This window comes from Theropithecus gelada, chromosome 15 (assembly GCF_003255815.1).
Source record: "Theropithecus gelada isolate Dixy chromosome 15, Tgel_1.0, whole genome shotgun sequence".
Taxonomy (NCBI): domain Eukaryota; kingdom Metazoa; phylum Chordata; class Mammalia; order Primates; family Cercopithecidae; genus Theropithecus; species Theropithecus gelada.
Window position 1 is genome coordinate 109399787 of NC_037683.1, and position 25335 is coordinate 109425121.

General features: G+C 49.8%; 2 protein-coding genes across 8 annotated transcripts in view; one reads left to right on the forward strand and one right to left on the reverse strand.

Annotated features, from left to right (window-relative positions):
- Positions 1-14326, forward strand: part of CDC14B (cell division cycle 14B) — a 123914-nt gene extending 109588 nt beyond the window's left edge. For 3 of the 7 annotated variants that reach the window (XR_003115988.1, XM_025360272.1, XM_025360275.1), the window contains 2 exons: positions 950-1066; positions 6900-10560. Coding sequence is in view for 4 of the 7 variants with exons in the window: in XM_025360272.1 (XP_025216057.1) it covers positions 950-1066; positions 6900-6936 (154 nt within the window). In the remaining 3 variants the exon portion in view is untranslated. Of the gene's footprint in view, positions 1-949; positions 1067-6899; positions 10561-14253 lie in introns of those variants that run through there. The other 4 variants (XM_025360276.1, XM_025360277.1, XM_025360274.1 and 1 more) reach the window with 2 other exon arrangements.
- Positions 14327-19639: 5313 nt separating this feature from the next.
- Positions 19640-25335, reverse strand: part of HABP4 (hyaluronan binding protein 4) — a 38559-nt gene continuing 32863 nt past the window's right edge. Inside the window, exons 7-8 of the mRNA XM_025360330.1 lie at positions 22698-22883; positions 19640-20990 (exon numbers count right to left, since the gene is read on the reverse strand). Of these exons, the coding sequence (XP_025216115.1) occupies positions 20934-20990; positions 22698-22883 (243 nt within the window). The 3' untranslated portion in view covers positions 19640-20933. The remainder of the gene's footprint in view (positions 20991-22697; positions 22884-25335) is intronic.

Sequence of the window (25335 nt, forward strand, 5' to 3'; positions counted from 1 at the left end):
GTCCCAGCTACTCAGGAGGCTGAGGCAGGAGGATCGTTTGAACCTGGGAGGCGGAGGTTGCAGTGAGCCGAGATTACACCACTGCACTCCAGCCTGGACAACAGAGCAAGACTCTGTCTCAAAAAAAAAAAAGAAAAGAAAAGAATTGCATATAAAATCTTTTGATGTCTTCTGCTATTTTCCCTATGACAATTTAAAGAAAAAAAAGTCAGAGGACCATCTGCCTCTAAAAGGACATTCCGTGTGGCCTTTATCTCAGGGTGTTCTTTTCTGATTCATCGTGTACTTCCTCCTGGGCAGTCTACTCTCATAGGCACCAGTTTCTCAAGCTTTTTAGAGTTTAATTAAGGCAAGCTTTTCAAAATTTAAGTGTTTTCACTTTCATTTTAGTGGCACTTGGAGATTTAGTAAGTGTTATAATCCAGACGAAACTCATATTTTGCTTAAACACTTTCTAAAATTTTGAAATGTTACATAAAATTAGTATTGATTTAGTGGATTATTACCCATACTTACAGCTTTGAAGAGTAAATATTGTATAGTTATTTCCTGAATTTATGTTCCTATTCTTTAGAATTTGGGCTTCTTAATGGTGTCTTGTTTCATGACTGAAAGTCTGAGAAGCGACTTTTGCTTTTGTTGGGCAGAAAGATTTGTTTGGCTGGTGAATTTCTTTGGTGTGGGAATTGCTTAAAATGCCAAGTCATTCACCTTCCAGAAGCAAAGCCCTCCGGTTATCTTTGTGTAGCCTTCAAAGAGAAATGAGATGCTTCATTTTAAAAGGCCTTGATGTAAAAATGTGTTTCACCTTTTTTTGGTAAATGTGTTGATGGAAAATCCTCTCAATTCTCAAGATGATTTGCACTAAAGTGCAAAAATACTTTCCTCTGTCAAGTATTTGCAAATGGTTTCGGTGAATGTAATCTTATTTTTTTCCAACTATTTTCAGAGTAATTCTTCAATCCAGTGTTCAGAGCTGTAAAACATCTGAACCTAACATTTCTGGCAGTGCAGGCATTACTAAAAGAACCACCAGATCTGCTTCAAGGAAAAGCAGTGTTAAAAGGTGAGAAAAGAATCCTACTCTTCTGAAAAGTTGCAGGCATTGGCTTTCCAGTTTAATATTTGGGCCCTACCTCTGAAGATTGACATGAAATTAGGAGAAAGTAGAGTCTGTGTGTTACTTGTTTATTATCTAAGAAAATCTGGACGATTTTAATGTAGGCTTTCGTTTTGTATTTCAGAAGTAATTCTCGACACTGGAAATATGGTGTCTGGGTCATGATATGGGAAAGTTTTTAAATTAAGAATTTCCAGAGCTGGCTGTCAGGACTTGGAGGACATCATTCTAGTGCATATCAGACACAGCATCATTGCTGGACGATTAGCTGAAATGAGTGTGATGGTGGACATGAGATAACTCTAGAGGGTCTGAGGATCCTTCTGTGCCTAGTGACTCTTTGTCCTCTTGGCCGCAGCCCACACGCGAGGCACTAGTTCTTTCACTGTCAGCACTGTCTTCAGTAAGTGGAGGCAAAATTTCGCAAAACCAATGTGTTCTATGACCACGTCGGTGACTCTGTTGTCTTTGGATATTTCTCATGAAGTAGACATGCCATTTTTAAAGTATTCTGATAACAGATCCCATCTGAAGAGAGAATAGATAGCCCAGGAGTGGAAGTGGGGATAGAGGGCTCAGGAGTAGAAGGGGGCATCTTTTCATCTTTGCCTGGTGTTGGCCGCCCATGCAGTCCTGTTTCTGTTCTCCTGGTAAAAATGATCTCTTCTAACAGACGTGAGCGACCTGAAGATAATCAGAACCAGACTTTAAAATGTCCTGCACATGTGCCCCGCTTCTCTTCGGCTTCCCTGCCCTGTGTATCTGAGGCTTTGGGCCTCAGGGCCTTATCAGTGTGAAATTAGTCCCCAGTGCAAAGCAGCCAGTCTCCCGAGGGACCCTTGGCAGAGCTGGGAGCTCTGTGTGCTTCGCATTTGGAGGACTCGTTCAGCTCTGCCGTGTTTCCTTGTCACTGTCTGTTTTGTACAACCTTACTGCACACTTACACTCACATGAGGACACAGCAGTGCCCCGGCATGAGGATTTGAGGACTGTCAGGCACTGACTCATGATTCCAGGATTTAAAATTTTTCATTAGAAATGTACCAAATATTCCTATTTCTTTACTCTTTGATTCTACTTGAGAAGAATATTAGAGAAATACTGACCAAAGGTCAAAGATTGAGGTACATTGGAACAGCGGCGGAGTGTTATCTCTAACAGTGAGAAACAGGAAGTGGGCTCAAGATTGTTACATTATGCCAAATGAATTGGGAGTCATACAGTTTAGTACACGAAGCAATGAGTGAAAAGAGCCATGCATAACAATTCTGAAGTATGGGCCGGGAGCGCCTGTAATCCCAGCACTTTGGGAAGCCGAGGTGGGTGGATCACTTGAGGTCAGGAGTTTGAGACCAGCCTGGCCAACATGGTGAAACCTCATCTCTACTAAAAATACAAAAATTAGCCGGGCGTGGTGGCGGGCACGTGTGGTCCCAGTTACTCGGGAGGCTGAGGCAGGAGAATTGCTTAAACATGGGAGGCGGAGGTTGCAGTGAGCTGAGATCGTGCCACTGCACTCCAGCCTGGGTGAAAGAGCGAGACTCTGTCTCAAAAAAAAAAAAAAAAAAATCTGAAGTATGACTGTAATTTTGTAAGTGTAAGTATACTATGTATGTATAGAAATACAGAGATGTATAAATATTTATATACCTACAATACATCTGTATTTATAGATGAATAAGTGTCTATATATGTATAGAAATAAGACAAAGGAAAATATGCTATGATACTAATAAAAGTTCCGGTTGGTGGGACAGTTGGGATTTTTTTTTCTTTTTTATCATCTTATTTTCCAATTTTTTTACAATAAATGAAGGGAAATGGGAGTGTTTCAACTGACACTTTTAGGTGAGCCAAACTATTAATTCAGGTCAGGTGCAGTGGCTTATGCCTGTAATCCCAGCACTTTGGGAGGCCAAGGCAGGTAGATCATGAGGTCAGGAGTTCAAGACCAGCCTGGCCATTCAAGACGATGGTGAAACCTCGTCTCTACTAAAAATACAAAAATTAGCTGGGTGCAGTGGCGGGTGCCTGTAATCCCAGCTACTTGGGAGGCTGAGGCTGGAGAATCACTTGAACTTCGGAGGCAGAGCTTACATGAGCCGAGATTACGCCATTGCACCCCAGCCTGGGTGACAGAGCAAGACTCCGTCTCAAAAAAAAAAAAAAAAAAAAAAATCAAATAAAAAGCCTATCGTTGATGACAGTTAATTAGTTAATTTTGACATGTCTTGAAGGGGTGTATCCTTTTTAGGTATGAGTGCATGAGTACTCAGGCTTTTTGTTTTTCTCTCTTTGAGATGGAATTGCCCAGGCTGGAGTGCAATAGTGTTATCTCGGCTCACTACAACCTTCGCCTTCCGGATTCAAACCATTCTCCTGCCTCATCCTCCCAAGTAGCTAGGATTACTACTTGTGGGTGGCATGTACCACCACACCTGGGTAATTTTTGTATTTTTAGTAGAGATGGGGTTTCACCATTTTGGCCAGGCTGATCTCAAACTCCTGATCTCAAATGATCCACCTGCCTCAGCCTCCCAAAGTACTGGGATTACAGGCATGAGCCACCGCGCCTGGCCGCTCAGGTTTTTATTACAGCCTGGTGTGTCTTGCACATTTAATCCTGCTGTTTGCTTTTTTAGATTATGCTTTTTAGGTTACAGAGGAGTAGAGTCCGGGAGCCTGGCCGGTGCTTGCCAGGTCATACTGTCTTCCTTTGAGGGAGGAAGGGCTGGCCTTGCCTCTGTTTTTCTATCTAGGTCTTGTTGCGTTTCCATGTCAGTCTGGTGACCTGAACTCCTGCCTCTCTGGAGAAGTGGTTCCTGGTTGCAGCAAGCATCTGTCTGAGGCTCCTGGCAGGGATGATATGAGGGTCCTAAGGGAGATTTCAGAGCCAGTGATCTGGACTGAATGTTGAAATGGCCCAAAGCAGTTTCCAGGAATTTTGGATAGTTCTGAAAACCAAAAAGACTTCCTTTAAATTCCAGAATGGACTTTCAGAGATGATGTGGAGAGCAAAAGGAGCCTAACAGTGAGGATTAACTGGGGCTCACCTTCCTCTAAGCGGGTTCTTTCTTTGTGCCTCTTTTGGGGCTTCCGCCTGTGATCACATCACCTTACCTGTTATCCACCTGCAGCTTACAAAAGAAAAGCAAATAAATTATGTATAGTTTTTAAGAATTGGAGTCAGCCAAGCTGTAGCCTGGAGCTTTTACCCTACTGAATATTGTTCATAATATCCTACTGAATCGTATTCATTTCTGGTTGGAGGGTAATGAGGGAGTTAGTATGTTGGTGCATGGTCTGATTCTGGGCACAATAGTATGAGCTCAATTTGAATAAATTTTTGAGTGAAATCTTTAAACAGCAGTAGAAAAAAAAATAGAGCACCCTTTTGGGGTCCTTTCATCCCTACCTGCAAGGCACCAGGGTTGCCAGTTCCTGCTGGTTTGTCATCATCTCTGTGGCGCATAGGAACTTGACCTCCCATTTTCATGTTCCTTGGCATCCAGGATGAAGACTCCACCCAAACTCGCTTTGCACTTAATTGGCGCTTTTGATTTTTGGGTTTACTGAGAGGCTCTTCAGCTTTGGGGAACTTTTTCAAAAACGTCAAAAGAGCAATTACTTGCAGCAGCTGAAAAAACAGGAGTGATGTCTTCACTATTTGTCTTTGGGAAAAGGTGCCGCAGTTTCTCACAGAAGATGACTATCCCCTCGTGTATCCATCGAAGCTGTGCCCCATCGAAACCTAAATTTCATGTGGCCACAGGTCTGGGACGGCCGCCAGACAGCCTGTGTGGCCCTCGGTCCTGCCAGGGCTCTCTGTGGCACCTTCTCATTCCCTTCCCCGAGCCTGGAGAGGGAGCGAGTGAGCTTCTCCACTTCCCACTTCCTGTTAGAGCTATAAATCCATGCTAACCTTTCTCTTTTAAGAATTAATAAATCCAGTGAATAATTGGCTCCGTTGAATTGGCCTGTTTTCAGTGTTCTCATGTGACCTCTGTGAAGAGCTGTCTTAGAACAGTCTTGGAAATTTCATCGTGCTCCGAGTGAGAGCCTGCAGCCACCTCATTTGCTCGCATTCACTCATGTCTTCACGCAGCCCTTCCGCCGGTGCGTGTTTGTTAGCTTATGCAGTTTCTTTTGGGCAGGCTCTTTTTTTAAAATGATAACCTCATTCATTTTCTAAGAAACCGTCATGTACAAGTTACTTTAACTCTTGAGTTGCATCACTGGGAGCCATCACTTTCTGCTGCAGCTGCCAAACCAAACCTAAGGTCCGGACTTTGGGGTGCTCTGTACCTAATTCTTCATGTTGCGGGGGTTGGGGAGAGAAATGCTCAGCTTCTTTCCTTAGCCTCTTTTTTTTTTTTTTTTTTAAATGAGACAGAGTCTCTCTCTGTCACCCAGGCTGGAGTGCCATGGTGCGATCTCAGCTCACTACAACCTCCACCTCGCAGGTTCAAGCGATTCTCCTGCCTCAGCCTCCTGCATAGCTGAGGAGGGAATACAGGCGTGCACTACCACGCCTGGCTAAAAATTTTCTTTCTGTATTTTTAGTAGAGATGAGGTTTCACCATGTTGGCCAGGCTGGTCTTGAACTCCTAACCTCAGGTGATCCACCTGCCTCGGCCTCTCAAAGTCCTGGGATTACAGGTGTGAGGCATCGCGCCCGGCCTCTTTCCTTAGCCTCTAAAACCACGAATGTTTTCAGGAGCCCTTCAATTGGGAGCAGCTGCATCTAGGACCTCTGACTTCTTCAGTGTTCTCGGGTGTCTTGGCCCGTGTCACACTTGCCACTGCCTCTTGACCCTCAGAGCCTCAGATCTGGGTGCCTGTTCCGTTGCTTCTGGGCGTTAACTTTTGGCTACTGCCGTTGTCTCCAAAGTCCATCAGGAGAGGAGTCCCAGAAGGTTGTCTCTAAATGTTTCTTGGTAAAATGCTGTTTCTCTCCAGTCTTTTAAAATATTAGTGATCCTTTGAAATTCCAGTATCTTCCCACTTGTCTCACCAGCTGACCTGGATCTTTTGGCTCAGTGCTCTGTTGGGATCTCTGAAAATGAAACGATCGATTCAAACGCTCCTCCTTGAAGAGCGCAGCAGCGGCATCGGGCGAGGGGCCCCTCCAGATTGGAAGTGGTTTTTCTGACTCTTCTTTTGGTTTCGTTTTCTGAAAGTTGTTATGGACCTGAAAGTGTAGCGTCATAAACTGGGGAAGGAGAGAAGAGAGGCAGGAGGAGAATCATGGAGTGCGGAGGCAGGTAGCCCGTGGGGTGTCTCCTGTGCTTGGCGGCGCTGGAAACCGCTTAGGTGCCAGAGCTTTTTCTGTGACCAAATTCTGGCTTTTGAAATAACCCAGTAACAGTTCTCTGTCTTTTCATTCTGCCTGCTCCTCCCACAGCCTGGTTCCTCAGAGGGAAGGAAGGAGAACGAGTGCTTTGCAGCACGTGCCCCTGGCGGCATCATGGTACTTTCCTGGCCCTGCTGCCTCTCTGCCCGTCCGTCTTTTATGATTTTTATTTACTTGTATTGGTTTTTTTTAATTTCTATTTTTTGCAGAACTGAACCTTTTTCTGCCCTGCCTTTCTCCTGTTTGTCTTTCCTTTGTGGTTGATATTGTGTTGTCTTCTCCAAAGTATTTGTCATTAGAAACTCACAGCAAGCGTATACTTTTTAGCATGTCAGCACTTTTATTATGTTGCCCTCCTTGTCTTTGATAACTGCCTCTGGACGCTGTGTAAACTTCATGGTAAAAATCCTTTTTTTTCCCCCGTAGTCTCTCCATTTCAAGGACTAAAACAGTCTTGCGTTAAGTAAAAACCTGACCAGAGCTGAAGGAAGACTCTAGGAACTGAAAACTGCAACAGAAATTAGCACAATTTGAAAACAAAACAAAATTGCAAAAGCCTTAGTTGCTTTCCACCTAAGAAGTTGATCAATGGAGAAAGTGTCCGCTGGAGTTTCAATAATGAACTTTGAGTTTGGGTGCAAGCGAATGACTCAGAGAAGGGCCCAGCTCTCAAGCTGAACGACAAAAATGCTGTTGTAAATTTAGTCTCAGGTGTAAATACCCAAGCCCTCTGGTTCCCAGGGAGCTGGTTGCTCTGTGGTGCACGTGTCTCTCTGTGATGGCAATCATTGTCGTTGCTGGCCTTCAGAAGAGTTGAGGATCTGATGGAGGTTTTTTATGTATGTATTTTCTGTTCACCTTGTGACCCTGTGTCAAAATTTATAAAGATACAAAAGGCATTACTGAGATGGTACTTTCTGTAATTTGATACTATTTGGCTTAATCATCTTCACCTATTTGTAATACTGTTGTAATGTTAACTCTGTTAAGTACCCAAGCTGCTTGTCTTCCACCAAAGAGTGCTTTATTAACAAGAATCTGTGAAAACCACATTTAAATACTGTTGCATGTTGTAAGACCAGGTGGTACCTTGGTAACCTAAAACTTGCAAGAGAATAATAATGGTAGCTTTAGAAGACTCAGGAGGAGAAACTGACTTCAGAGTTGGAAGATGTTGCAAGTCATTGCTTTTTCTGTCCTTTAGGGACTGAAGAACTGGGACGTTGCCCATTGTTTGGTTGCCAGTCATACAAATTAAAATCATATTTCCTTCCTTGCATGGAAGAAACACACTGTCAGTTATTCCCCTTGGAAACAGCAATCCCAAATAATGTCGGCTTAAAAAAAGTTACTGCTTTTTTAGAGTCCTTCTCTGTAACATTGGATTTTTTTTTTTTTTTTTTCCTTATGAGATCAGCCTAAGGCCATTGACGCGGCCTGCGATCTCAGTGAGGATGATCTGCTTCTGGATCTCACTGTTGCCTTTGGTTAGGGAACACAACCAGTAACTCTGCAGAGCGCCTTCTCCCCCACCCTACTGGAACACAGCAGAGTCAGCGCCATGAAGCAGTCACAGAAACAGAATTGATTTGCTGCTTAAAAAAAAAAAAGTGGGGGGGCAAAATAAAAGAATATTTAGTACTCACCTCAGTTCCTTTCACAAGCAGTGGGTGGTTTAATGATTGTTAACCCATTTTTGCCTGTGCTGGGAGCGTGGAGGGCCGAGATGTTGACAGCAGTAAGAAGCAAACGCTCTCCTAAGCCACAAGGCGTGCGCCAGGTCTAGTAGGCAACTCCATTTTACGAAGCTGCCTTTTTCACAAAACTTCAAGAAATTAAAGCAGTTGGAAGAAACAAGTTAAAGTCTTTAATGCAGAAAGGAATCGAAAGGCAGTGCCTCCATTTTGGTGCACTTTCTTGGAAGAAAGTGTGAAAACAACCGGCATCAGGAGAGACGGAAGATGCCGTGTTCTCAGCCAAACCAGCGACTCTTTCCCCGCCAGGCACTATGGGGTGGGGTCAGGCCAGCTTTTAAACACTGGGGACTGGATCACAGAAAAACAGTGGCTTTCTGTCCCTGGAAATGAATAGGCACAAAGACCCACTTGGCTGTGGGAAGACCACTCTTCAATAAGATGTGGGTGGGAGGAGGTACATTCCTTTTGCTGTTTTGAGCTGAGACAATATAAATATTCAAACTGTGCCATGCATAAAGCATTGAATTCTCAGGGCACCTCTTCTTTCCCTTACCCTTTTTAAGGCCATCCGCTCCATAAATAATAATCCAGGTAGTTGTGAAAATCGCGCTTCCATCTGATCCCTTCTTAGTTTGGCTTTTCGTCCTGTCAGAACAAGTAAATGTAGGCGCCGCAGCTCTTGTGAGTACTGTCTCCCTCACGGCGGACACGCCTCCTGGTGTTTCGTCCAAGAAAAGGAAGGGTGTCCGCGGAACTACAGACCTTCTTCATTTTATTAACTGCCTCTTCATGTTGCCTGCTCAGGTTTCCACCTATAATTGCTATCACTGTGGCTCTTTCTAAAAATCCTTCTATTTAACTGGTTCACTAAAATTAGTCATAGAAAACTTGTGATTTGGTGAAGAAGCATTCCTTGTAATAACCAAATGACTTGGGAAGGTGTGCATAGCAACAGTGTTACACTTCTGGGGACCGTCTCTAGAATCCAGGAAGTGTCGGTCTGAGGGATGGAAAGTTCTTCCTGCTATGAATGAGAGTGGATGCTTCCCCTCATCCCCAGCTGAAACCACAAACACCCAGAATCTTCTGGGGTTCTGACTTAGAGTCCTTGTTACAGAAGACCTTGTTGCTATGGAACATGAAACTGTGTCTGTCTGATGGAGAGATTCCCTTAACTTAAGAGCCTTAAATAGCCCTGAAAGTACACCGGGACAGTTTGCAATGGAATTAAAATTAGAAGTGCATATTTTTAGGTGCCCTTGAAGCTTTCTGGGGACTCAAAATTATCAAGAGTCAGGGACGGTCCGGAGGAAGAGCATCTGCAAAACTGGGTTCCTAGAAGTACGGATGGACTTGGCTTTTTATAGAACTTGGTGGGGAGCAGCGCCTCGCGAGAGCAGAATGGCCTGGCGTGGCCAGTGCTTCCGGCAGCACGCGTCAGCGCTCTGCTGGCCTCCAGAACTCCCCGTTCTGAGCTTGATGCCCCTAGCCTGCCCCCTACCTCCTTCCTCCCCTCCCCTCCAGCCCTCTCACAGGGTAATTGCTACCTCTCTCTTGGGCCTAGGCAAGTTTTAGAGGAGTTCCCAAGCATTGTCATGCGGCCAGTGTGCCCACTGGCCCGATGGCCTGGGCTTCTGCGTGGCCCAAGGGCTGTCCTGAGGCATTCCCTTTCCCCGTCACCCTCCGAGCCACAGAGGCAGTGCACTCATTGGATGTCTGTTCTTAACATGGCTTCTCTTTCTACATTAAAAAAAAGAATCATTATTGCATTCTGGAAAGCAGTGCTCATCAAAAGCAACTTTTAAAACCTATTTTTATTGTTCCTTGAAATGTTCTCTCCCGCTGAAACTGCCCTGGAGAGGCTGCTGCCCTTCCGTTTCCCCACATCAGGGTATTCTCCACGTCACTGAGCGGAGATGACCCCAGATGTGTTTAAAGACTGGACAATTCACCTATACTGTGTAGGAAATTACCTCCTTAATTACCTGGTAGAATTGTCAACAGACATGTTCATCCAATGATAGTACTGCAGTTTTCTATTAATAATTTGCAGACTTTTATCTAACCTGCACTCATGTACAGATTATTAAAAGTTTTAAAATGTAACTGATCAGTAGTGATCAATCATTGTCTTGATTTTTTTTTTACAGTGTATATTTCTAATCATATTTTTTAAAGCCAAGAGAACTGGTTGAATGAATGTTTATTTTCCTGAAGGTATTTTTAAGATAAAGCTTCCTAATGGCCTGTAAACTTTGCATATGTGTGTAGTTTGATACATATTGTCACATTGGAAAATCTTGTGAGTTGTAACTGGTTTTATACAAAATATCGAATAGTGGAAATTGTATAATTACAATCATGTAATTAAAAGTATTAACCCAACAGCCTTTTTGTTCACTGTGTTCCTTACCAGGCATTTTGAATTCTGGTAGGCAGTGGGTTAGAACATAAAGCAGAGGTAACCCGGCATCTGTGTAAGTCTTCTAGGACGGCCGCAATGGAATACCCCAGACTGGACGGCTGACATAGAGGTTCGTTTCCTCACAGTTCTGGAGGCTGCATGTCCACGATCAAGCTGTGGGCGGGCTTGGTTTCTCCAGCGGCCTCTCTCCTGGGCTTGCAGGCACTGCCTCCTTGCAGGGCCTCTCTTCAGTGCCTGCGGGGCCCTGGTGCCTCTTCCCCTCCAGTCCCCTCTCAAGAGGACACCAGTCAGATTGGATTGGGGTCCACCGATGGCCTCATTGTAACTTGACCACCTTGTTAAAGGCCCCGTGTCCACATAGAGCCACATCTCAAGGGGCTGGGGTTAGGGCTTTAGCGTTTGAACCTGGAAGTTAGTCCAGCCCCCTTCTGTAGGTGAGGTGGCGGACTGGAGGCGCTCCTGCTGCCATAGGTGAGGTGGCGGACTGGAGGCGCTCCTGCTGCCATAGGTGAGGTGGCGGACTGGAGGCGCTCCTGCTGCCAGGCTATTCCTCACACCCCGGCACCGGCTCACAGGACACAGCTTTGACTTTCTGGAGACCTCTGAGGATAAGACTCAAGTCAGGCCCTTGGGATCCTGCAGGGCATTTGGCCTGCCAAGGTCAGGCAGCACCGGCCCCAGCACCCTCCCCAGCTTGCGGTCCAACCCCAGATGCCAGCCCCCATGCTCTCTACTTGCCCTGCCTCTGGTGCCGGGTAGGACCCCAAGGGCCCATTGTCCATACCTCACACACAACTTACTGCTGAGACTCAAGACCCTGTGTTCTGTTGAGTTCTATCCAGTTCTCCCAAGGAGCTGTGCTTGAATTCACACTGGGATACAAGTGTCCAAAGTAAAAAACCAGAGACTGGCCTTCTCACCCCTCTCCCGACTCCCCGCCACACATGACCCTCCAGACTGTGTATTTGCAGACACTGGCTCTGTGGGAGCTGTGGCCTCTCCCTGCCCCTCCACGGCTTCCCCTGAGGCCACTAGAGCTCAGGCAGCTGGCACCACCATGCCGCTCCGTGAAGTCCCTGAGTGCTGCCAAGGGGCTGGCTTGGAGGCAGTGCTTGAGAGGAAACCACGAGGCATGCCTGTTCCTCCCGGGGGGGCTTTGTCTTCCAGGCCTGTCGGGGGGAGGCAGCAGGCTGCGGGGACCCCAGGTCCTTAAGAGACTTATCTCCTTCCCTGTCATCTACAGCCAATCTGACCAGGGCCCAGCCACCATGTGTGGGATGTGCCGATCCCCTCTGCTTCCATTGCTTAAGTGAAATGGAAATGAAAAGAATTCCTACCTTCGCAGTTAGTATGGGAGTTAAAATAACACGTGGAAATTGCTTAAAACAGTATCGGGGCATGTCTTTAAATTCACTACTTTGTCATATATTTTAGGTCATTTTCTCTAGAGAATTGGGGAAAGAATGATAGCAGATTACGTTCCCTCAGTTTCTGATATTTTTGGTACCTGCAGCATAATTTTATGCATGGGTAATGGTGTAAACATTTAAAAAGAGGTCACGTAAACTGTTTTGCCTTGAAGCGGGGACCCACGCATTGAAGGTAAGTCTCGAGAATCGTTGTTCAAAGGCAAACCTGGGTCATGGGAGAGGAGATTCAAGGGCCCCTGCCTGCGGCCTCTCAATGGACTGAAATGCAAGTTGCTGTGGAAAGAGAAAGCCCCACTGGGCCTGTCTTGCCCCAGCTCCGCCACTTCTGCGGCCTTGGGGACCCTTGATCTACTGGCCGAGCCTCACTTCGTTCAGTGTTTCAGTTGGACTAGTGAGCGCCTAGCGTTTGATTTAACAGAAGTACATGGCTGTGCCTTAGCTGGGATAGTGTGACACCCACTCTGCTGTCTCCCTCCTCCGTGTGTCTAAGTGCAGCTGTGGGCGCGTTGGAAAGGAGCAGCTAGGGAGGAAATCTCCAAGAACACGACCTTTGGCTCTTCTGTAGTGTGCCCTGACTAGCTGTCACGCATTCCCGGCTGTGGGCCACGCGCCGCATCCCTGTTCTACAGAAATTCTTCCTGGGCGGTGCTGGCTATTTCCTTAGGATAAATTCTTACAGAGGGGATTTCTGGGTCAAAAATGTGTAAGATGTTAAAGCTCTTGCTGTACACTGTGAAAAAGCAGCGTCGGTAGAACTGTTGAGAGCGTGCATTCTGGGCCCAGGCTGTTTGCAAACCTGAGCGCTGCCACTTGGATTTGGGCGGAGGGATTTAGGCTCCCTAAACCCGTTCCTTCTCTGAAGTGGGGATGGCAACATCCATCTTACAGGGTTGTGTGAGGATGAAATGAGTAGTTAATATTTTTCATAGCTGAGAACAAGTGTCTGGCACACGCTAAGAGCCGTCTATATTGTGCCTGATAACAAAAATGTTGTCCAGGAGAAGGGAACATGCACAGTCGCCGCTGCCCGCTCCTCTCCCGTTAGCCGCTGTCGTGACGCCGGTGAGCTGTGAGTTAAGAGCAGGACGCTGGTCTCAGCGCCGCGGGTCGCGCTCACTGTCCTGCTGCGCGTCGTCCTGGCTTCAGCTTTTCCACATTGATTTGGGGCATTTTGTCTTCCAAGCGGTTGGCACCGTCTGCCCTTCCGTCCGCGCCTCACCGTCTCTATCCGTTTTCTGGGGGAGAAATGGGTCCCCCTGAGCAAAGCCTGCTGGGCTCCTCCCCAGCACCTCGGGGGTCCCTGGCCCGCGTGGGAGTGGGGGGCTCCCGCCTCTCACCCCGCCTGACTCTGGGGGCAGGTCTGCCTGGCTCTGCCGCCTTCGGGACGAGCGTGCTCTGTCCACACCGAAATCCCGGGTGAGGGGCCCGGCCGGCCGCGGAGGCTCTGCGGGGCCACGTCTGTTTCTAAAGGGGGAAGGACTCGGCGCGGGAGGGCGGCCGCGGGCTTCGTGAGCGGCGGGACTGGGAGGACGGGGGCTTCTCCTGGCCCTGGGCGTGTCTCTGTATTAACCAAGATGTCTTTTCAGGCGGGGCCGCTCTCCCGGGCGCGGGACTCCGGGGAACGCAGCGTGTCTGGGGTCCCCGCACCCGCCGACTCGGTGCCAGCGGACGGTCCGGGCCCCACGCGTTTCCCCGGCCCGGGCTGCCGCTGCCCCCAGCCGGGAACGGCTCCCTGGCTTCCAGGGCCGCGTGTCCTGCGCAGCACACGGGACAGAGAGGCCGCCACGCTGCTGTGTCTGGGGCCGGAGGGCAGAGGAAGGAGCTGGAGGAAGGGGCTTCTCGGAGCGACGGGGTCCCCGGGAGCGGGTCCGCCGCGCCTCCTCCAGCGGGGACTTCAGGGTGGCCTGGGCGGTGGAGCCAGCGGGGTCCCCGGTGCCTGCGCCTGCAGTGCGGGGTCAGCCGGGCCCAGCCGGAGCGAGACGCACGAAGCGCCCTGGCAGCCCCGCGGGTGGCACGTCCTCGAGCCGCCGCTGAGTGTCCGCTCAGCACTCACGGGCCAGGCTGGAGGGTGACGGCTCGCGGCCGTTCTAGGCCCCAACCCAAGTCCGCCTTGCGGTTGAGAGTCAGAGGCCAGCGAAACAAGTCCTTGCCGTCCACACAAACGCAACCCGGAGACAGGCCCTGTGGCGGTGGTAAGTACAGCCCTGTCCGTCTCCTCCCTTTTCCAGCGATGGTTGGCTGTCCCAGGCTGTCACCTTTCTAGACCGGCTTCTCATCTGGCTGGGGATCCACAGGGACTAGACCTGCGGGGAAGGGCTCTCCTGGACACGCCCGTGGCCCACCGCAAGTTCTCTCCGGTGCGATTGAGGCCTCGCGGCAGGTGTGTCTGCCTCGTTCTTCCGCTGGGGTTGAACCATCAGCCCAGGGCCTTCGTGTAGGTGGGCCCGGGCGTGACTGAGTTGGGAATGGCCAGGCTGACACCCGCCCTGCTTTGGTAGCAGGCCCATTCCAGGCGCAGAGGGCAGTGCTGCTGACATGTTCTCAGGCTGGGAGCCCCTGTGAGATGGTCTGATGGACGCTGAGGCCCTTCCATCTCCCCAGAAAAGTTCGCACCAAATGTTTGAAGGCTGCATCGACAGGTCAACTTACTGGCTTGCTGGCTGTCGCCACACACCCCAGGTGTGCTGTGTGTACAGATGCTGTGTGGAGGGCCCCCCCGGAGGTGTGCAGTGAAGGCAGGGTCTGTTCATCAATCAGCAGCACCCCCGCAGCCTCACCCTGCCAGGGAGCCTCCGTAAAAATTCCCGGGGCATCTTTCTACCTTGGTCACAGCGACCCGCTTCCCCAAGCATGTCCCTCATAGGCCACATGGCGTTCCCATTTCTCCTGCTTTCTTTCTATCCACCTTCCCTCTTCCTGAAAACTGCCCCGGCATCACCGCTGGCTCCACCTCCATCCTCTCACCAGCAAAACATGCAAGTTGTGGTCAGTTCACTTAGAACTTGCCTCGGGTACTTTTGTTTTCCTCACTGTTGCTCTGCTGCAAGACCAGTGGCCGGTATCCATGTGGGCCGCCAGGACAGTTGTGCAGGTTGTTCATCGCACAACTCGAGGGCCAGGCACACTGAAGTCAATGTGAGTCAGCTCCTGGGGGTGGGCAGCACACAACATGGGTGCCCAGATAGGGCAGCCTTGCTGGAGGTGCCGTCAGTCCCTTTGCAGGGTGGTGGTTCTTGAGGAGAAACGTCTTACCCTACCTCAGTGTCTGAGAACATTTGAGACTCTCAGAAGTCCTGTGGGGTTTACGTACAAGTTGATGCCACACGACAGGCACTCCTTACCTTACAAATGGCTTTGAGCTCCCAGAGTTATGTAATTCCGCCCTCTGGGACTGGGCACAGGTTTGTAAAGAAACACTGCTCAGGCCAGGTGCGGTGGCTCACGCCTGTAATCCCAGCACTTTGGGAGGCTGAGGCAGGTGGAACATGAGGTCAGGAGATTGAGACCATTCTGGCTAACACAGTGAAACCCCGTCTCTACTAAAAATACAAACAATTAGCCGGGCGTGGTGGCGGCGCCTGTAGTCCCAGCTACTCGGGAGGCTGAGGCAGGACAATGACGTGAACCCGGGAGGAAGGAAGGGAAAGAGAAAGAAAGAAAAGGAAGGAAGGAAGGAGCCGGGTGCGGTGGCTCAAGCCTGTAATCCCAGCACTTTGGGAGGCCGAGACGGGCGGATCACAAGGTCAGGAGATCGAGACCATCCTGGCTAACACGGTGAAACCCCGTCTCTACTAAAAAAAAAATACAAAAAAAACTAGCTGGGCGAGGTGGTGGGCACCTGTAGTCCCAGCTACTTGGGAGACTGAGGCAGGAGAATGGCGTGAACCTGGGAGGCAGAGCTTGCAGTAAGCTGAGATCCGGCCACTGCACTCTAGCCTGGGCGACACAGCAAGACTCCGTCTCAAAAAAAAAAAAGAAAAAAGAAAAGGAAAGGAAGGAAAGGAAGAAAGAAACAGTGCTCAGACGGCAGTGGTTCCCTGCTGCTCCCCACAGAGGCCTGATTGGCCCAAGGTGTAGCTGTGAGGGGTGCGAGAACCTTTTGCAATCTGGTTAGAGAAATTCTTGTCATCTGGAGTCCAAGGAAACTTTGTGGCCCAGGCAGAGGCTTTCCAGGAGCAACAGGAGATATGCAGAAAAGCTGGATTGGGCAAAGCAGGCAGGAGCCGCTAGGCCCTTAGGCCTAGGGAGCCAAGTTTTAGTCCCATCCCGTTTGCATGGAGAATACCTGAGGGGGGCCCCTCTGCACTGCTGTGGTGTGCAGTACCCTGCTAGGCACCATGGCCATCTCCACATGGCTCGGAAAGTGACTGAGCACAGAGGCACACGGCAAACACTCCACGTCTCCTTTCATCCCCTGCTGAGGTACAGGCGTCCCTTTTCCTGTCCCCTCTCCTAACAGCTTTGCCCAAGGGACTGGTCCTTTCACTGGAAATTTCAGGAGTGTGTAGAAAGGACGTGGGGCTCAGGGACTGAATCTCGTTTCAGCTTCTACCTGCCCTAAATAGTAGCCAGGCAGCAAGGAAGACAGCGTCCTTGCCTGACTATAAAATGACAAGGCATGACAAGACAGGACTCCCAGGCTGTCAAGCAAATGCTCTGCCCCTTCGGTAACCAGGCTTTGCCATAGGTGCCGGGGGAAAGCGGGTGGGTTTGGTAACCAGGCTTTGCCGTAGGTGCTGGGGGGGAGCGGGTGGGTTCGGTCACCAGGCTTTGCTGTAGGTGCCAGGGGGAAGCGGGTGGGTTCGGTCACCAGGCTTTGCCGTAGGTGCTGAGGGGGAGCGGGTGGGTTTGGTAACCAGGCTTTGCCATAGGTGCCGGGGGAAGCGGGTGGGTTCAGTCACCAGGCTTTGTCGTAGGTGCCAGGGGAAAGCGGGTGGGTGGAGGGGCATCCTTCGGAAGACTTTTCTTTCAAAAGGCAGCACTGGCGTGGAGGGGAGCACCTGGGGTCGTGGCGGGGAGTGACTGGGGACAGCGATGAGGTGGTGGGATGAGGTGGTGATCAGCATGGTCCACGTGACCAGGCTTTGGAGGAAAACGTGGTTACAAGGCAGTTCTGCACTTTAAGAGATGAGGTTTTTCTCTGTCACCCAGGCTGGAGTGCAGTGGCATGATCGTAGCTCACTGTAGCCTCAAACTCCTGGGCTCAAGCCATCCTCCTGCCTCAACGTCTCGGCCCCTTCCCAGAGTAGCTATAACTACAGGTGTGTGCCACCTACCTAATTTTAAAATTTATGGTAGAGACATGGTCTTACTGTGTTGCTCAGGCTGGTCTTGAACTCCTGGCCTCAAGCAATCCTCCCACCTCAGCCTCCCAAAGTATTCCAGGCGTAGGCCACCATGCCCAGTCTAGTTTTGGACTTTTATCTGTATCCTATTTGATAATAAGATTTTAAAATATTCCTGCGTTTTTCCTTCCTCGTTCCCTTCTCCACACCTCCTCATCCTCCACAACACAGGCCCCTGTGGGACACAGCCAGGCCAAAGCCTCCCATGCCCTCAGCCCACCCCAGGTTGTCTGAAGCAGCCATGAGTGTCCGGGGGGTTCAGGGAAGCTGTTCACATGGGCCATGATCCTTGCAGAAGGCGGAGAGGAGACAGCAGCAGCCAAAGGAAATGAGCAAATCTATCTTCCGCATCTACAGCGGAGGCCGCAGCGTGGAGGGCAGGCAGGCCGGCCCAGTGCTGCTGAGAACAGGGCGGGCACAGGCAGCTCCCGTGCTGCCTTTCCCAGCTTCGGAGACACAGGCCTAGCTGCTCCAAAGCACCTGCCAGCACCGCGCAGTAGTTTCAGAGGATGGCAACGTCTTTCCCATGAAGCTCGCGTGCACTGGGATGGCGTGGACTTGCTGATAACAGAAGGAGATGGTCTGGTCTGACCAGCACAGGGAAGGAGGGTGGCTGGCTCAGAGGGGCCCGCCTTGCATGGAATGAAAATGCCAAAGGCTCATGAGCAACATTAGGCTGGAGGGCTCTTGTTCAAAGCATCCAAATCTGACTTCGGAGGCATTCCCATCCGGCAGCAGTGTGTCCAGCTGCCTCTTCCCAGACTCGTCAGACAGGCAGCTTAGGCTTTCATCCCAAGTCGAGTACTGATCCCCTCCCTCTCGGGCAGCACCTCCCTTTTTATTTTTTTTTTCTTCCAAAGACAGAGGCTCACTCTTGTTGCCCACACTGGAGTGCAGTGGCACGATCTCGGCTCACTGCAACCTCCATCTCCCGGGTTCAAGCAATTCTCCTGCCTCAGCCTCCTGAGGAGCTGGGATTACAGGTGCCTGCCACCACGCCCGGCTAATTTCTGTATTTTTAGTAGAGACAGGGTTTCACCATGTTGGCCAGCCTGGTCTTGAACTCCTGACCTCAAGTGATCTGCCTGCCTTGGCCTCCCAAAGTGCTGGGATTACAGGCATGAGCCACCGCGCTCAGCCAAGCACCCCCATCTCTAGAGGATCTGGTCCCTCAGCCCAGTTACTGTGGGGCGGCTTTCCCGGCCTGGTGCCAGGCTGTGCGCAGCAGCTCCAGGACCTCCCCCTGAGCTAAGTCTTCAGGAGCTGCCGTGGCGGCACAACTCAGACACACCTGAGGCCCAGCAGTCAACTCCTGGTTCAGACATGATCCAGTCCGGCCTGGGCCTGGCTCACCAACTCAAACTTGCTTGACTTCCACTTTTCAGAAGACTTGGGGACGACAACCCTCATGGGCGTCCTTCATGGGGTTAATCTGCTTGAGTCTAAGTCGCCAGAAACATGGTGCCCAGGGTGCGCTGCCCCAGGACCTGTCCACGCCCACGTCACAAGCTCCTCTGACGGAGGAGTCTGCCTGCGGCACTGTGGTCCAAAAGGTCCTGCCACCTCTGCATCTGACTGTGCCTACGGCATGCTGGTGACACCCCCTGCCCTTCGCTTCTGTCTTCCCTGGCTTCTCTGGGCCACCTGGGGCTACGTACAACCTGGCACAATCCAGAAAGAGCGCAAACAAAACCCCTACATCCGGGCACAGGACCAAGTCAGCAAGAGCTAGCCCTGGTGAGCAAACACTGCCCATTACAGGTTCAGAACATGCACCGGGTTCCCCAAAACCGTCTTCAGCCACATGACTCAACAGCTCTATGCGATAGGAACTGTCAGTGTTTTTGCAACTGCAACATTAAACCAAATGCTATGGGCTTTTCAAGTAGTATTCACAACACTGACGGAAAGTTTCTTCAAAGCGAGCTCTGGCTAATCTTCAAAGCCACGGTTAGGCAAAATGACCGTGTGACAGCTTCAAAGCCACCGAGTCATGACCCAGCCCTGATGTTGTACCAGCTAGGTTCAGATTTTGGAAATCAGGGCGCTTGCATCCATTGCCTTTTCCAGGAAAAGGAAGAAAACACTCAGTTGATAAACCTTAGTACTCAGATAATAATTTAATAAGAGACCAAAAGTAGGCTGTCACCCAAAGCAAACATCCTTAACTGACCCTACCGTGTACGGATTCAGCTTTGATGATTCAACAAAATCCTGACTGACTGCTGTGGCCTGAGAGTAACCAAAGGACTGTTTTCTCTACACAAAGTCAGGAGCAAATACCAACCTTTATTTGCACTTGGCTTCCAGTTCAAAGCCACCTTAGACAGTGTGGCAAAGTGGGAAAAAGCACAGATCCTGGGACCGAGGTTCAGATTCCATCTCAAGCGAGCCTATGAACTGTGTGACAACAGGCAGACAGTACCCGTGGTGTCTATGAGAAAGCAGGGAGAGCAACACCCCAGCTTCTAGCAGCTCTACAGCTGCCTGGACCTGCAGGCCCTCCTAGGCCTCCTTCCTCCCCAGCACAGTGTGTGCTTTTGGGCGTATGGCTCTGGGTCCAGCTCTGTTCAGCGTGGGACTCCAGGTGAACTACTGAACCTCTGAGGTGTACCTCCAACCCCAAACTTTCACCAAAAGCCATAAAGAGGAACTCTAGAACTGGGGCCAGGACTGAGAAAAACTGCTCATAGTGCTTAATAAATACTAGTTATTTACAACAGTGCCCAAGCCGAAGGCGGAGGCCTTTGCACACAGCTGCCGACCTCTGACTCTGCTTCTGCGGAAGAAAAGGATGCGGTATTTGCTTTTGCCACGATCCCTTTCCATTTGACTGGCAGGTTAAATAACACGGTTTTTAAAGTCATATACTTAATATTCTTCCTAAAAACCACCCAAACACTAGCTGTGTGTGCGCACACACACAGAAACCAGGAGGTAGTTTAAATCACAATGAAAAATCAACGCTTTCTCGGATTCTGTGTCACAGAGCGGTGGCCAGTGGCTACACGATAGCGATTTTTAAATGACTGGTTAAGTGAAAACCAGAAAGGAAAATATTCCAGGAGAGTAGATAACATTTACAAGTAAACAGTAAGTACAATTGTAGTTTAATTTCTTGGTCTCTGAAAACTCAGCTGTGACTGCTTTCCATGAACAGTTCCGGTTCTATCTGTTTCCTCTAACGCTAAAGGCACAGCCTCCGGGAATCTACGGCTTCCTAAGAGTCTGCACGGAGTCTGTTTGGCGACCTCCTTCCCTCCGCGCTCCCGCGGAGGAGTCTATACTATCTCTTATGTACACAGTTTAAACATTATTCCTGGACTTCATTTGAAACTCCTTCAGTAAAAACACAGTCACCATTCTTCACCTGCTTGGGAAAGGGCCTGCTCTCAAGCCTCTGGAGAAGCCCCTCTAACAGCCCAGCCCGAAAAAGTGCGACAAATTCACACAACATGGGAAAAGCAACATCTATTGTTCTCAGAGTCTGACTCTCTTGGCCCAGCTGGAAAAGTCTCCACAGGTGCGCAGTGCAGCTCCGCGGTGCCGGGATACGGGCGCTTTCAAGACAGCGCAGGGAAGTCTTCAGGGTCATCTGGGTTGGGGGCGACATCTTGCATCTAAAGAAGAAAAGACACACTTTGAAATCCACTGCCCCTTCATCCATTCCCAGTGTCCCAGTGGGATAACAAGGGCCTGGCACCAACGCTGAGGGGCCTGCATTAGAGGCAGGATCCACAGTGGGAAGGGGAGAGACACAGGTCACTGCTAACCCAGGAAAGCACAGCTCCCCTCCCACACAGGCCTCCGGGCTCCTCGAAAAAGGAGCTGCCTCCCTTCCTATGTCCTGCAAGCTCTTACTGGGGGACTCTGCACGGGCACGTCCTTCATCGAGTAAATGGAACGGTTACTGCGTGCCAGGCACTGGAGGGAGGAGGAGGGGCACAGACAGTGCCTGTCCTCGGGGAGCTCATGGCTCTGGAGAAACGGACCATCGAGTCAGGAGCTTCACTAACACGTCCTGGGAGGGAGGGGCCACAGGAGGGCCGTCCAGTGCAATTTGATGGCAAAGTGGACACCAAGGTCAGGCAAGGTTTTGTGGGAAGAGAAGGTTCTCCCTGGGATGAACCTCAATGGATAAGCAAAGGGAACAAGGACCCGGATTGGGAAACAGTGTGGCCTGATGGGGGCAGGGGTGGCCCTGAGGGCTTTTCTGAGGTGGGGGGTACACAGCTTGTGGAGGTGGGGACAGATGCCAGTGAAGAGGCGGGTGGCACTGGGTCTCAGAGCGGTTCCCAGCACACGCCCCGGAGTGCTGCAGGGACCAGAGTCCGCGATAGGAAAGGAGTGAGGATGTGCTTCCTATCTCAGAATAGACCCTGTTTCCAGCCTGGCCCCAAATACACCCCCACCCCCACCCCCCAAAAAATTGTGTTTTTGCTCCTGCTTAAGCAAAACCAAACCACAGATACCGCTTCCAGGGGCTGCTCCCTAGAGCGAGGGAGCTGGGCAGCCAGAGGAGCACTGCCAAGACCAGCCACAGAGAAGGAGTCTGCCACAGGGCCTCAAGGGCTGACTTCCAACGAACAAGTGTCACTATCACATTAGGAAGCACCTACTACATGCCAGGCACTGCATAAACTGATAATGAGCAAAAGCAGCCGCTGACTAATAGCCACACCAGTGGGAATCCAGTCACACACGGAGATCAGGCTTCAATGAAAAGAAACTCCTTTGCTCCGAGACCTTGACCGGTCTAGGAGATGTGATCAAAGAAACCTGTGAGGAAGTGAGGTTGGAAGGATGAACGGAGGCCGCAGGCAGAGGCCGGAGGTAAGGGGCATGCTGTGTCGAGAGCTAGAAGCAGGCAGCCTTGGCTGAGGACGGTGTGAGGCCGGTGAGCTGGGGAGGGGTTGAGGAAGGTCCCCTCACAAAGGGCTTGAGATCTTAGGAAGGATTCTGTTCACTCTGACAGCATCACTTGAGCCCAAGGTATACAATCAGGCCACAGTAAGCAAGATGTCAGGTGCTCCAGTTCAGTCCCAAGCCTGGGGATCTTGTCTAATGCAGATGGGAGTGAGTTTTTCTCGGACCCCGGGAGTGCCTTCACAGCAGACCCTGGAAGCCAGGGCTCCAGAATGGTCTCTAGCCAAGATGTCCATGATGCTGCAACACCGTCCAAATCCCCAACCTCAGGCCCACGCTAGCTACAGGAAAAGTCACCGCAGAAGCCGATGAGCCTCTGAACTAGACCATCCTGGGCCGGGACACTGTCCTGATTCACTTCCTTCAGCAAACCATTCGGGATTGATAATGCAGACACCTACCACCACTTCTGCTCTGGGTCCGTAGTTCTCTGCCCTCCTGATCCTTCCCCGGCCTCCCCGGGTGCCTCCTCTGGCTCCGCGCCCGGGACGAGGGAGGTTGCCAAAATTAATCTCCAGCTGGGATGTGATGTCATTGGCGGGTTTCCGGAAAACATGGGAATCGTCCTCATAGTCATCTTTTACCATCTGAAACACAGTTACAGCATCCAACATGCACAAGTCCATAGCCAATCCCCACACTCATCTGGCTTAGTGGCTGCCATGTGCTGCACAGGAGCTAAAGCACCGTCAGGGGCTAGATAGGGCCACGCTCTGGAAGTGTCTCTGGCCCTGGGCTGCAGAGCTGGACACAGGAGGACGGCACCTGCTGTTCCAGTTCCAAGACAGTGAGTTCCGTGTGTTTGCAGTCCCACATTCTTGCAATTACAATCTTAATCCAAACATCTTGGAACTTAGGATTTCAAGTGGGACCAAATTTCTATCACCTGAGCAGGTTAAGATGTAAGATTCAGCATGACTAATAATAGCAAACAATATACATGTTTTATATCTTAAGTGTATTTTGCTGAGATAAAAAGTTTTCATTTTTGCTTATTTTCTGTCTTATCTGTTCACAAATGCTTTGATAAATAAGGAAATACCTCCTTCCCCGAATTTAATAGAGAAATTCCTTTCAGCATGGGTGCTGACTCTAAATACCATGTGCTAGAAATCACATGATTTATAATAAACAATTCTCACTCAAAATAGAGAAATTTTATAAAAACAACAGAGTATGGTTACCTGAGCGTTCTACCAACACTGCACAAAGTCAAGCTGCTTTTTAAGAACTGCTTTCATTAAAATTCTGTATCTTGTGACAACTATATTAATTAATTAAATCTGATCCAAATTTGATTTGGCTTCAACTCATAATAATGGATAACACACACACAAACACACACACACACAAACCCACTTTAAGTAAAATAAAAACCTACAGAAAAGAAAATATGTCAGTGATCTCAGATGAGAATCTCCAAAGTGCCACAACATTAAACATTACTACAACCAGGAAATGGAACCAAGTTTCCACAAGCACATCCACACCTTTAGGCCATAGGCTCATGGCAGCCTTCACGCTTAACATTTGTGTCCCCTTTAAGGTCTCAGGTTAAAATAAAGCAGAGGCTTTAGGTAGTTGGATGCTTAGTGCTAAAAAGGTGAAGAAAAACAATCCAGGAGCACTGGCACTCTGTAAAAAGATAAACACACAAAAAATAGTGACAGGCAAAATAATCAACTCTTGCCTGGTTTGGCACTCAGCAGGGAAGCCCTGGGAAGGTCTCCCTGGGGGCCCTGCTTTGAGCCGCCTCCCATTGGGAAGGGGCAGGAAGGGCCTCGGGAGAGTGGAGCAGGGAGTGGACACACAGTCTAAGGACATACGAAGGCTTGGGCTCCACTCGCAGCTCCAGCTGGCCCTGGCCAAAGTGCTTTAACTGCCCAATGCCTTACACGGGGTTGTTACTAGGTCCGAACTTTGCTAGGTATTCTAGTGCTTTTGTCTCTTCGGGTATCCAGAACAAAGTAAACTGATGAACCCAAGATCAGGCTTGTGTTGCTTTAAGAACAATTCCTAGCTAAAAGCTTCAATCCTTTAAGATTAACAAGGACCAAGCTGTGTGCTTCACTGAGACCAAGCTCGATGACTCAGCTAACCCACTTGCTTCAAATATTCTGGGAGACCTCTGGAGCCAGGGAGGACGAATCTGGTGTGGATTAAGAAAGAGCAGCTTCTATTTTTACCTAACATGTCAGCTGCACATTTCAATCCTGACAGCACATTTGTTTTTGAGAAAATTTTACTTACAATGCCTAGAACAAAAAAGAACAAAGGAAGTGGACAGGTAAAGAACCAACCCAGCTAGCTAATGGAATTAGAAAACACCTCCCAGAGATTGCCAAGGAAATAAAGCTCTGGCCACCTATGTCTACAAAAAGCCATTGCTCGTGGAACAGCTCAAAACTTACTAGTAAGGCCTCCTACAGCTTGGACTGACCAAAACAAGAGGATGGGAGAGAATCCTGTATCTTTTTTTTTTTTGAGACGGAGTCTCACTCTGTCGCCCAGGCTGGAGCGCAGTGGCGTGATCTGGGCTCACTGCAAGCTCTGCCTCCCGGGTTCACGCCATTCTCCTGCCTCAGCCTCCCGAGTAGCTGGGACTACAGGCGCCGCCACCACGCCCGGCTATTTTTTGTATTTTAAGTAGAGACAGGGTTTCACCATGTTGGCCAGGAGGGTCTCAAACTCCTAACCTGAGGTGATCCACCCGCCTTGGCCTCCCAAGAACCCTGTATCTTAAATGACCCCCTAATCAAAGTATTCACTCAGAAAATGAAACTAACCAAAGTGTAAATGACAACTCTACAACAGGGTAACATTCCTGAGATTCCACATGAAAATCAATGACTAACACCCCACAGAGAGGAAGAACCCGCTCACTCCCACCTCGACACAGCGACCGGTATCAAGCTGTAACGGAATGATCCAGATTCAAATCCCATAATGAGAACACTTCAGTGGACCTTGCCTTAAGTTCAGTAACTTAAGTAGGAGACTCAATGACCCAGTGGCATCCCTATCAACACACGCTGCTGG